Below are 11,832 nucleotides of genomic sequence, written 5' to 3' on the forward strand. Positions count from 1 at the left end.
CCCATGGCTGTGCCCTCTGCTCCCAAACCTAGGGGCCCACAGTTTAGGCCCTAGGTCCCCAGCTGGTCAGTGACAGGAAAGTCACGGCCTCTGGAGGCCACTAAGGAGACCATGCCAAGTCACTGCCCAGGGAGGCCCAGCGTGAGAGAGGGTATGGACTGAAGGGGCAGCCTCCCAGCTGGAGGCTTGGACTCTGGTGAGCCAGGGGCTTTTGGAAGAGGCCACGGGCAACAGATGGGGACCCTCCCGGAACTGCTTTGTTTTGGGGGCTCCTACATTCTGTTTGATGACCACGGGGGGTTTTTTGGGGGGGAGGTGTGTGGAGTTAGCCAATAGGATAGAGCCGGGGTACCGGTAGAGAGCATGGGCAGAGGGTGGGGAGCAGCCTGTGTCAGAGGAAGCCAAACGAGCTATCCAGGCCTCAGAACCTCAGCTCCTGTAGAGTCCTGGGCACCACAGTGGGAATGGGGACCTGACTTTCCCCCTGCCCATGGAGACTCTCTAAAGGATCCTTTTCTGTACCCCCCAATCCCTCTTCCAGGTCAGGGTTAGAGGCGGGTGGGTTAGCTCATGCAGGCAATACTTGAAACGGGTTTATTAATGCTGGGTATTTTGCACAATTTTATAGACTTCTTTTTTACGTAGCCCTTTAAAAATAGGAGTTAATGTGTTACTGTCCGTGTAGTGCCAAGGCAAGGGTTTTCAGAAGGCCAGGTAGTTGAATACACTTATTATAGCAGATCTCGCTGTGAGGGACTGTGTGTATGCTCACACATGTGTCCATGCATGCCGGTGAACAGATACAGCTGACTCACGTGTGCCCTGGGCTGTTCCCTTTCCCCATTGCCCTGAGTCCAGAAGCAGCCCACTGTATGGGGGACTGGGTGGGAGGTTGGGCGTTAGTCCCAGGACGGAGACCACTGGCTCCTGCCCCCCTGCCTTTCACCAAGGCCTTTAAGACTCTGCCACCCAGCCCTCAGGCCAGGCTCCCAGCTCTGACCTGCCCCAACAGGCAGAGGCTAGGTGTGGTGGGTGGGGTGATGGCTCTGGGGAGCGGCTGCCCTGCAAGCCACACCCCCTCCTAGGTGTTCTGCTTTGAGTGTAGGCCTCAGTGCTAGGGACTGAACCCCAGAGCATTTCTGCTAATCAGGAATGAAGAGGAAGGGGCAGAGTGGAGCCGAGGCATGCGTGCTTGTCCAGAATGCTGGCAGCTGTAGTTTCTAATGGAAATAGTCCTGTTCTCCTTGGCCCTTCGGTGGGCTGAAGCCCTTGTGGGTCATAACATAGGAAGTCACCACAGAGTCCCTTCCTTGCTCCCAAGGCCAGTGGGTCCCAGGAAGAGCTGGGAAGTGGTGGGTGCCAGGGGGCCCCTGGGAGATGGCTTCAGAGCCCTGGGCCATCCTGAGTGGCCCTGGGAGGTAGATAGGAAGGGGCTGGGAGGCTCCCTAGCCCGCCTTTTATTTGAGCCAGTGTCCTTGCTCCTGCTTGTAATAAAGCCTCTTGTTTTTAAGAGCTGGTTTGCTTTGTTTAGTTTTTGTTCGCTTTTATTTTGCTGAGTCCCTGGCCTGCAGCTTAGCCTTGGGGTTCTTTCACGCAGGCCTGGGTCTTTCCTGGGAGTTAGAGGGCAGGCGGGCAGGGTGGGCAGCCCAGTGATTTTGGGATCTCTGCAGAGTAGAGGGGCTGTGGCTAACGCACCTGTCCGCCTTCATCTTGTCTACCTGCTTGTGCCCCCTGAGTTCTTTCCTGCTAACTTTCCACCCTGATCCCCAGTGATTGCTCAGCATGTGTGAGACAGGAGGTCCCAGTCCGAGCTTCTTGTTCCTAGCCCCAACCAACCTCCTAGGCAGCCACAGTAGCCAGACGGACGGTAACACGGGTCCACCTCTCTGGTATCTCCTCCAGGAGGACACCTGTCAGGACTTTGCCATCTCTTGCACAGCCTGAGGGGAGCTAACAGGCCTCTTTGCAGAGGGTTAGCTGGTAAGACCATGTGTCACGTGTCAGCCAGCAGTGCCCGCCCCTCCCCTCCTCACCATCCCACCGTCATCGTCATCGCATGCCTCACCAACCCCGTGGAGTCGGTCCATCCATGTGTCTGGTGTGTGGTGTGGCATGTGTGCTGACAACGGCAGGTCCCGGGGTGCCCCTCACCCCCAAACAGAAGGCTCTTAGCCTTGTCCCACCTCCCCCAAGGACTTCCTTTCTAGAAGAAAGGCTGGGAAGAGTGGTCCTCCTGCTCTGAAGCCCTCAGTCAGGCCACTAACATCTGCATCCCCTTCACGTCCCTGCCAAGCAAGCTCTCTGCTGCCTGCTGCCTGTGCTTTGGCCCTTTTCTGGGAGAGAGGCAGGTACTGTGGTACTGTGGTAGCCCTTGACCCACTCAGGGCCCTATAGGCTACCCGTTTCTGCCCGTCTGCTAACCCTCTTCTTCTCCTTCTTTGCTTCCTGCCGGGACCATCCAGTATGTGCGGGGGCTTAAGGAGCTCCTGAGGACCGCCACTCTCTGCCCCTTCAGGAGTGGCCTGGGGGGAGCCAGGCACCCAGCACCTCCTCCTGCCTAACTTGTGGCCCATCTGCCACCGTCTGTGCCTACAGGGTCCGTCCCCCAGCCTGTCCTACTTATGTGCTCTTAGAGCCTCCCCACCAACCGTGGGCAGGCACTGGGCTCTAGTCCCCGACCCCAACTCCTTGCTGGCCAGAATGTAGAAAGCCATACACTGTAACACTGCTGCACCTCGCCCTCCCCTCCTGCCCTCATGCCCCTTCCCCAGATTTGTGAACTGTGAGACTCTTTAGGAATCTTGCCTTGCAGCCTCCCCCAGTCAGCAGAGCCATAGGCCAGCCTAGCAGGTTCCTTCAGGAGCTATCTGGGTGTTGATGACGCTGCTGAACAAGTTTGGCAACTGCTCTAAGCACAATGGGCTTGACACTGTTCCCACGCCCCCATCCCCCCCAGTAGGATGTGGAGCGTGAGCCTGTATCCTTGGCCCCAGGCACCAAGGGCTAGACAGCTCCCGTGTTCTTCCGAGGACCCAAAGGAAGCCGGGTCAGACCGGGGAGAGCAGCTTCATCCAGCCCAGGGGCTGCTCACCTGCTGTCCACTACCTTTTGTAAGAGAAATAAAGACCTCCCCCCTTCTTCTTGCCTTCTCGCCGTAGCCTGGAGTGTGTTGAGCCACTTTCCTTTGGGGTCCTGGGTGGGGTCTGCTGTGGGTGTGTGAGAGCAACTGCCTCGAACCCCAGCAAGGGAGGGTGGGGACTTGGAGGAGCCCTAAACTTGGAGAATGCCATACCCGGGAGGGGGCTGCCAAGCTCCTGCTACCAGTGGGGAGACCAAAGCCCAGGGGCAGGAAGGGACCTGCCCAAGGCCTCTTATAACTCAGTTGGAATGCAGCCCTGACGTCATTCTGTTCTGGTTCCATAAATTCCACACCGTCTGGTACCCTAGACGGTCGTAGACGGGGGCTACCTCGCACAGCATTGCTTTAGAAGAAAAAGGCAAAGATCTGAATCACCTAAGCCTCCTCTGCTGTCCCTTCCCAAAGGCAACGGGTGCACAGCTCTGAGCCACTGCGCTCTTACTCACAACCAACACAGACCCCTCTGGTCAAACCGTTGAATTTGAGCATTCCAAAGACAGGAGTTACCTAGGAAATTACTAGAAAACGTTTTGGCAGTTGTGGTCGCTTCTTTCTAACTCTAAGAAGAATCCCTCTTGCTACAATCGGGTGCTCCAGAAAGGATGAGGAACACCCCCCCCATGCCCACCCCTCACTGGACCTCGAGCCCATCTGCCTCCTGTCCTGCTGACTCAGGTAGGCTCTGCGGTCCCAAGCTCTGCCAGGACCTGCTGCCTCCTGCCTGCCTGGGCTCCTGGACTTGGGAAGTAGGAAGCCTGGAGGCAAAGGGAGGGAACTGAAACAGGAACTGAGTCAGGAGGTGCAGGCCAGAGCTGGTAGGAGTGTCAAGGCCTGGCTTCAGTCGAAGAGGAAGGATAAGGACTGGGCTGAGGGTCTAACCCCGCTCTAAACCCCTACCAGGCTCCCGGCTTAAGAGGCGTGAGGAGAACACACCCTTCTTTGGACTTAGAAGCTTCAAGTTTACCAAGCCCCACCGTCCAGGCTCCTAGTGTCCTGGGATTTCCAAGTTGCCCCCCAGGACTTGGGGGAAGCCCAGGCCAGGCTGGGAGCCAAGGAAGGCCCTTCAGGACCGAGAAGAATTCTCCAGCTGGAAAGGGAGGAGTCGGTGCCTATTATACCTAACAGTTTTGTAAGTCTGGAGAGGAAAGTTTGGACTGAGGACCCCTTCTTTTCTGTGGACACCTGGCCAGACCACAGGGGACAGATAGTTTATGATCACTCCTCATTCCATAGAACCCAGCTCAAAAGCAAAACCAGGGAGGGGCGCTGAGGGTGTATTTAGTTGGTTGAGTTGGAACCCCTAGGTACAACCCCAGCATCACTGCACTGCTAAAGCAAGCATGGTGGCCACCCTTACATAGACCAGGCTGGGCTCGAACTCAGAGAGATCCTCCTCCCTGCTTCTGCCTCTCAAGTGTGAGGATTATAGATGTGCACCAGTCTATGCAGGACTCCGTCAACTATCTCACATTCCACACCCGCTAGGCAGGAACTCTACTGACCAAGATACACTCATAGCCTCTTCTCCCAGGGCTGGGGCAGCATGACTCCCTTATAGCAGAGCCAGTCACCAACTGGAGTGTCTCCTGTGTGAGCTTAAATGCTAAGACTCTACTGGGCACCACCAAGCCCTTCCCTAACTTGATGTTTAGTATAGCTCTGTGTCTCTGCTGTGAATTAAGCAAAGCCCTCAAGCTCTCGGGATGGAAATCCCATCCGCTTCCTGGGAAAACCCATAAAATTAGCCAGAACCCTGAAGTCTCTCAAGAGTCCCTTACTCTGTGACACAAACACATTCCCCAGCCTGTCTTCAGAGTTCTGGCCTACATCCCTCCCGGAGGCCAGGTGAGCGTTCAGAAGCTGGGAGGAGACCGTCACGGTTGTGCAATAGGCCTGGTTCAAGGATTCAATTGCCTGGGTCCCAGGGAGAAAGTTCTTTAGAAGAGACCCTGGGCTCCCATCTAAACTTTGGGTGTAGGGGGGTTGCAGTGGGGGAGACATAAGCAGGAACTTTACCCTCAATGCCCATTCTTTTAATAGGGCTTGAAAACAGGGCCCAACCAAGCAGGTATGGAAGGCTGGGAACCAAGTAAGTGAGATCCATCTCTGAGGAGGTTTCTCTCAGGGGTCAGAGGCAGGGGTCAGGAAGGGACTGGAGAACCTCTGGGAGCCAAGTGGGGGATCTCACTGAGCTGGAATCACTCACTGCTCCATAAAACAAAATGGTATGTGTCATTACCGGCTCCGTTCTTCCGGCCCTGTCTTCCTCCCCAGGTTGATAGCGTCCCCCCTGGGGGACCAAACTGGACTGAGCACCCAAGTGGCCTGCTTCCCAGCCTCTGACACAGGTAATCTGAGTCAGGCAGGGGAGTGGGACAGTCAAAGAGCTAGGCCCCCGCCCTCTGGGAGCCCTGCCGACACATGACGACAGGCAGCTTGGAAGGGACAGGTGACTTGATGTGGAGAACCAGAGAGTAAAATCTCAGACAAGTGTCAACAGGCCACCAACTTGAAAGGGAAAATTGTGCTGTAAGGGGGAAGGTGTCCAACAAACGTATTGGGTGACTAATTACAAAGGCTGGGCCGGAGCGTCAGAGGCCGCTCGTTAAACACTTCATTAAGTGGCACCCTGAAATGCCACCTGTGCATTCCGGGTGTTCATAGGGCATCTTGAGGGACAACAGGGACCAAGGGACAGCGCTGTCCTCAGGCTGACTCAGAAAGTAGTCCAGCTCTCACTTCCAGCTAATGGCTCCCAAGAAGAGCCAAAATAAAGAGGGCGCAAGGAGGGGGAGGGGTTTAAGGGAGCTGGCAGCTTGTGACCTCAAGCTGGTTCACCCCTCAAGACTTGATAGTTCGCTTCTACAGTCCTACAGAGCCAATTTGAGGGGGTGGGGGTGGAGGTGGGGTTGCCTCAGATCATGCATGCTCAAGTTTTTGGGAAACTGTACAGCCCTACCATACATGAGTTCTCGCCTGAACTATCCCGCCCTCTGTACCCGCTCACGGGGCTCCGCCTGGGCTAAAGCAACCCAGTGACTGAAGCCATTCTTGCCTGGAAATAGCACCCTGAAAGACAATCTGATTTGGTAATCCAAAACGCTCCTGCAATGCAGCTCTGAGCAGCAGGGGGCAGTCTGGAGCCGAAAGGTGCCTGTTCAGGTGGGACCCGCGGCCAGGTTTCTCCTGCTGACTGTCCGGATGACTCATCCCACCCCTCCCATCCCAGCCCTTTTACCTTTAAGGTAGAGCCGGAAAGGGTGTGGAGAGAAGAGGAGGAGGCAGGACCCAGGCCCGCCCAGGCCACGCCCAACCCTGCTCAGGGCCACACCACCCCAGCCAAAAGGCCGGCCCAGAGCAAGGGAGCCGCAGAATCCAGCATTGGTCTCAAGGCAGCCAGTTCGCCCGCCTGTCTGTCCATCCTCGGAGTCATGGAGAGAGCCAGTCTGATCCAGAAGGCCAAGTTGGCCGAACAGGCCGAACGCTACGAAGACATGGCAGCTTTCATGAAGAGTGCCGTGGAAAAGGGTGAGGAGCTCTCCTGCGAGGAGCGGAACCTGCTCTCCGTGGCCTACAAGAACGTGGTGGGCGGCCAGAGAGCGGCCTGGAGAGTCCTGTCCAGCATCGAGCAGAAGAGCAACGAGGAGGGGTCTGAAGAGAAGGGCCCCGAGGTGAAAGAGTACCGGGAGAAGGTAGAGACCGAGCTCAGAGGTGTGTGCGATACCGTGCTAGGCTTGCTGGACTCCCACCTCATCAAAGGGGCTGGAGAGGCCGAGAGCCGCGTCTTCTACCTGAAGATGAAGGGTGACTACTACCGCTACCTAGCTGAGGTGGCCACTGGTGATGACAAGAAGCGCATCATCGATTCTGCCCGGTCCGCCTACCAGGAGGCCATGGACATCAGCAAGAAGGAGATGCCGCCCACCAACCCCATACGCCTGGGCCTGGCCCTGAACTTTTCCGTCTTCCACTACGAGATAGCCAACAGCCCCGAGGAGGCCATCTCACTTGCCAAGACCACCTTCGACGAGGCCATGGCCGATCTGCACACCCTCAGTGAGGACTCCTACAAGGACAGCACCCTCATCATGCAGCTGCTGAGAGACAACCTGACGCTGTGGACAGCCGACAATGCTGGGGAAGAGAGTGGCGAGGCTCCAGAGGAGCCCCAGAGCTGAAGCAGCCTACATCCTCCCTGTCCCGCCTTGCCCTCCAGTCCCCAGCCTGCAGAGAGGACTTACACGGAGTAGGACTCTGCCCCTCCCAAACCCTGAATGTTTTGCCACACTTGGAAGGCTCCTTGGACGGGGTGCAGCCAAGCTGAGGCCACCAGGGCTGGGGAAATCTCACTCTTCGTGCAGCTGTGTGGTGGGTGTTCCCAACCCTGGCCACCCCCTGCTCTCTGCACCCCCACTTCCTACCACCACTCCTGAGCCTGTCCTCTGTGCCTTCCTCGGGCACCTGTTGCTTCTGGATCCTAGGAGTCGAGGAGGCTCCCCACCCCTGTGGCTGAGAACTGGACTGTGGCAAGGGCTGGGTGTGTGTGTGTGAGTGTGTGCGAGTGTGTGTGCGTGAACGAGAGGGAACACGTTTACTGGGTGTGACCATGTTACCACTCAATAAAGTTGCCCTGTGACACTCGGTCTTCTTCAGTTCTTGTTTATGGGCTGCGAGTAGAATTGGCAATGAGTTGGAGAACTGGACTCTGAAACTCTGAGCTAGGGCTGTCCCTTGGGGCTGTCTGGGTGTCCTGGAAGTGAGACGAACCTTTGGGTCGGTGTCGGTGGTGACCTGGAAATTTTTGGGTAGGGTGACTTGAGGTGAGAAGCCATCAGGAAGTCCCCGCAGCGCTTAAGCTCCAGCAGGTCAGAGCAGAGTGGGTGCTGGGGATGGGGAAGTTCAGATGCGGCGGGAGCCGCGAAGTCAGTGAAGTTTGAGCACAAGTGGCCTTAGACGCGCTTCACGAGTGGCACTGAGGACCTCACATTGAAAAGCTGAAATTGGGCACATCAAGTGCTCAGATCTGAGCCGAGGGGTGCATCCGAGGCAGGGGCGTAGTGCCTCCATAAAACAAAACAGATCTAATAAGGGAACGCTCCCCAATGCCCAGACAAAAAAGAAACCCGCTGGCGAGGAGCCGGAGCGAGCTGGGTGGGAAGGGCCGCGGGGAGTCCGGCTGAGCAGCCCACGGCCGGCTCTCCCGGCAGGCAGCGACACGCACCAGCCCGCCGCAGCCCGCCGCCGCCTCCATGGCCCAATCAGGACGCACTCTCCACAGAGCCCCGCCCCTGGAACCCGGTTGGCCAATGGGAGAGCGAAAGAAGAATCCTCCCGCCCCGCCAGCCGGGCTTTCGCGAAAAGACGTAGCTGCGTCCCCGTCGCCCGTGGAGCGCAGCGGGGCGGCGTCTTCCCGGTTTCACTCAGACAAGTTGCCACCCGCCCGACCCGGGAGCTCGTCCCCCACCCCCGGGAGCAGCGGGACAGGGAGGGGCCGCGCGCAAAACTTAGTCTCCGCCCTCTGAGTCACCGACTCACCTGGCGGTGTCTAGACCAGGCCCGCGGCTGAAATCGATTGGGAAGAGGCCAAGACGCTCCTCTCCGGAGCTTCGGAGGCAGAGCAGCGCCGGTCGCCAAAAGGGCTTGGTTATGTCCCTGACTTGCTTTGCAGCCCGGAAAAACCATAGCACCTCCCAGGGCCTCAGTTTCCCTTCTGTACCCCTAAGACTTAACAGTTAGAGAAAGTGAAAAAGCGGGGCTCTGCTTAGGTGCAAGGCTTCGGCTACCTTACTGGAGGCTCTTAACTTTTGGGTCGTCCTTTGAATAAGTTGCTTCCTAGGCAGGGCATGGTGGCGGATTCCCTTACCCGGAGCACTCTGAGGCAGGGCCGATCCTTCCCGTGAGCCAGGGTGTGGCTCAGATTATCTAAGGTCCAAGGACTGGTCCCCAGCGCAGAAAACGGTGTGGGAGTTGGGGGTACAGCCTCCAAAATGTTTCTGATTAATTCCAACCAGCGTCAGTCCATCTGGGATTTATCTAGTTAGTATTTCTGAACCCGAGACAGAATAAGCAAGAAGTCACTGCTAAAGTTGACCTGCGTACTCACTGGGTCACCTAAGAAGGCTCTCTAGCTTGACAGCAAGAGAACTCTTTCTGGAAGGATAGGAACTCAGCCCAAATTTACTGGATTCTTCACGTTTGGCCACACCTATGGTAATCTCCCCTAACTCTTCAGGGAAGTTGCTGGGCCTCTTTGGAGGATTCAGGGTACTGTTTTCTCATTTCCTGGTGATGTGTTGAGTTTCAAGATTCCAAAGCCACACAGAATCTGGACTAGGACAGGCAACTCCCCGCAGCTTAGGTGACCCGGTTTCTTTCCACTAGACTGGTCCGGTGACTTTCTCTTAATGGGGTAGGTCCTGGGAAAGGAACTCCTTCTGCATCTCTCAGCGTCTGCCTTCTGTGTGTTGGCCCCAGACCACGTATGAGTGGATGGGAGCTGTCCTAAGGTACTGTGCTGGGCTTAAGGGTAATCAAGAGATGCCCTGGGTCATGAAGCCCGCTGTTTATTAATAAGCACCAGATCGTAGCTGGGTAAGGCTGTATTTGTACCAAAGTGGTCTCAGACCTTTTTTGTCTGTGACGTGGTTAAAAAAAATGATGGGGTAGAGAGATGGCTTGGCAGTTAAGAGCACTGGCTGTTCGGTTCCCAGCACCCACATGGTAGCTCACTTCTGTCTGCAACTCCAATCCCAGCGGGATGTGATGCCCTTCACTTACCATATATTGCACGGGTAGTACACAGCACAGATGCAAATTAGTCACCCATGCGATAAAAAACCAATTTAAAAACGTTTTAAATTGGGGTTGGGGATTTAGCTCAGTGGTAAAGCGCTTGCCTAGCAAGCACAAGGCCCTGGGTTCGGTCCCCAGCTCGAAAAAAAAAAAAAAAGAAAAAAAAAAAGAAAAAAAAAAAAAAAAAAAAAAAAAAAAAAAAAGGTCTAGGTTTGATATTTAAAATCAAGCTGGAGGAAGGGATCCCCACCTTTCCAGGAAAGCCAGGACTATGAAAACAAACAAACAAACAAACAAACCCTGTTTTTGTTGTTGTTGTTGTTGTTGTTTTTCTTTTTTTCGGAGCTGGGGACTGAACCCAGGGCCTTGCGCTTGCTAGGCAAGTGCTCTACCACTGAGCTAAATCCCCAACCCCCAAACCCTGTTTTGAAAACAAAAACCAAACAAATCTTTCAGTCCAGCTGGGCTTGGTGCATGCACACACAGGAGGCAGACTAAGTGCATCTCTGTGTGTTCTAGGCCAGCCTGGTCTACAGAGTGAACTCAGCAGGACAGCTAGGACCATCTACGGAAACGCTGTCTCAAAAAAGAAATTTTTTTTTCAGTCTAGGCTGTCTGGCTTGCTCAATAGTTGAGTCCTTGCTGCTATTCCAGGGGTCCTGAATTTGGTTCCTAGTACCATAGCCAAGGCTCACTGTAATTCCAGCTCTAGGGGATCTTCTGAGAACTATGGGCAACACACACACACACACACACACACACACACACACACACACACATATTAAAATAAAAATATCTAAAATCTCCATTTCCACCAATGGGTACAGTGTCTTTGGGGGTAATGAAGTGTTCTAGTTTTAAGTAGTGTAGAAGATTAAATTGCTTTGTGGTAATCATAGGACTTGCACATTGTATGGGGATAAATTTTAGGATACATCAATTACATCTCAGTTTATTTTTCTTAAGATTCGTTTTTATTTTATATGCATTGGTGTTTTGCTTGCATATCCTGTCTGTCTGAGGGCGTCAGATCCCCTGGAACTGGAGTTGCAGACAGTTGTGGGACACATGTGGGTTCTGGAAGTTGAACATAGGTCTTCGAACCTTAGCTTCTGAGCCCTCTCTCTAGCCCCTACGTCTTGGTTTTTACAGTCTGCCTTAGGGCTGGGTAGCACAGTGGTAGAGAGCTTGTCCGCCATGTGCAAATCCCTGAGTTCAGACCCGAACACCAGAAAACAGGAAATCTGAGCCAGGAACTGTGGTGTCAACCAACATTCCCAAGTGTCTGGAAATCTGAGGTCAGTCGAGGCAAGTTGGTGAGGCATGGTCGCTGAGTAAAATGTAAGGGCTAGGGAGATGGCTCCGTGGCAGTTGGAGCTTGGAACCCCAGAAACCCACGTGAATGCTGAGTGGGCACGGTGGCCTGCCTGTGATTGGAGCATGGGAAGGCAGAGGCAGGGCTTCCCAGGAGCGAGCTGACCACATCAGCAAGCTCTGAATTCGATCAAGAGACCCTGCGTCAGTCAAGGGTCTGTGGGGATTGGGTGGCAAACTGCCTTTAATCCCAGCACTCAGGAGGATAGCCTGGTCTACAGAGTAAGTTCCAGGACAGCCAAAGCTACACAGAGATATCCCGACTCAAAAGAAACAAAGCAAACAAAAACATGCACACACACATATGTCACATGACACAATAAAAATTTAAGGAATGGGGGTTGGGGATTTAGCTCAGTGGTAGAGCGCTTGCCTAGTAAGCGCAAGGCCCTGGGTTCAGTCCCCAGCCCCGGAAAAAAAAGAAAAAAAAAAAGAAAGTATGCCTATTTTTTACTTTTTAGCTTTTTGAGATAAGGTTTCAGACTGAAGCCTAGGTTGACCTGAGCTACGTAGCTCAGGCTGGACTT

General features: G+C 54.7%; 1 protein-coding gene across 1 annotated transcript; it reads left to right on the forward strand.

The window, feature by feature from the left end:
* The first annotated feature begins 6,368 nt into the window (after window positions 1-6,368).
* On the forward strand, window positions 6,369-7,780 carry Sfn (stratifin). The gene has a single exon (XM_032896518.1). The coding sequence runs from the start codon at window positions 6,571-6,573 to the stop codon at window positions 7,315-7,317; it is 747 nt and encodes a 248-aa protein (XP_032752409.1). The 5' UTR covers window positions 6,369-6,570; the 3' UTR covers window positions 7,318-7,780.
* Window positions 7,781-11,832: the final 4,052 nt, after the last annotated feature.

Source organism: Rattus rattus, chromosome 1 (assembly GCF_011064425.1).
Source record: "Rattus rattus isolate New Zealand chromosome 1, Rrattus_CSIRO_v1, whole genome shotgun sequence".
Lineage (NCBI taxonomy): Eukaryota > Metazoa > Chordata > Mammalia > Rodentia > Muridae > Rattus > Rattus rattus.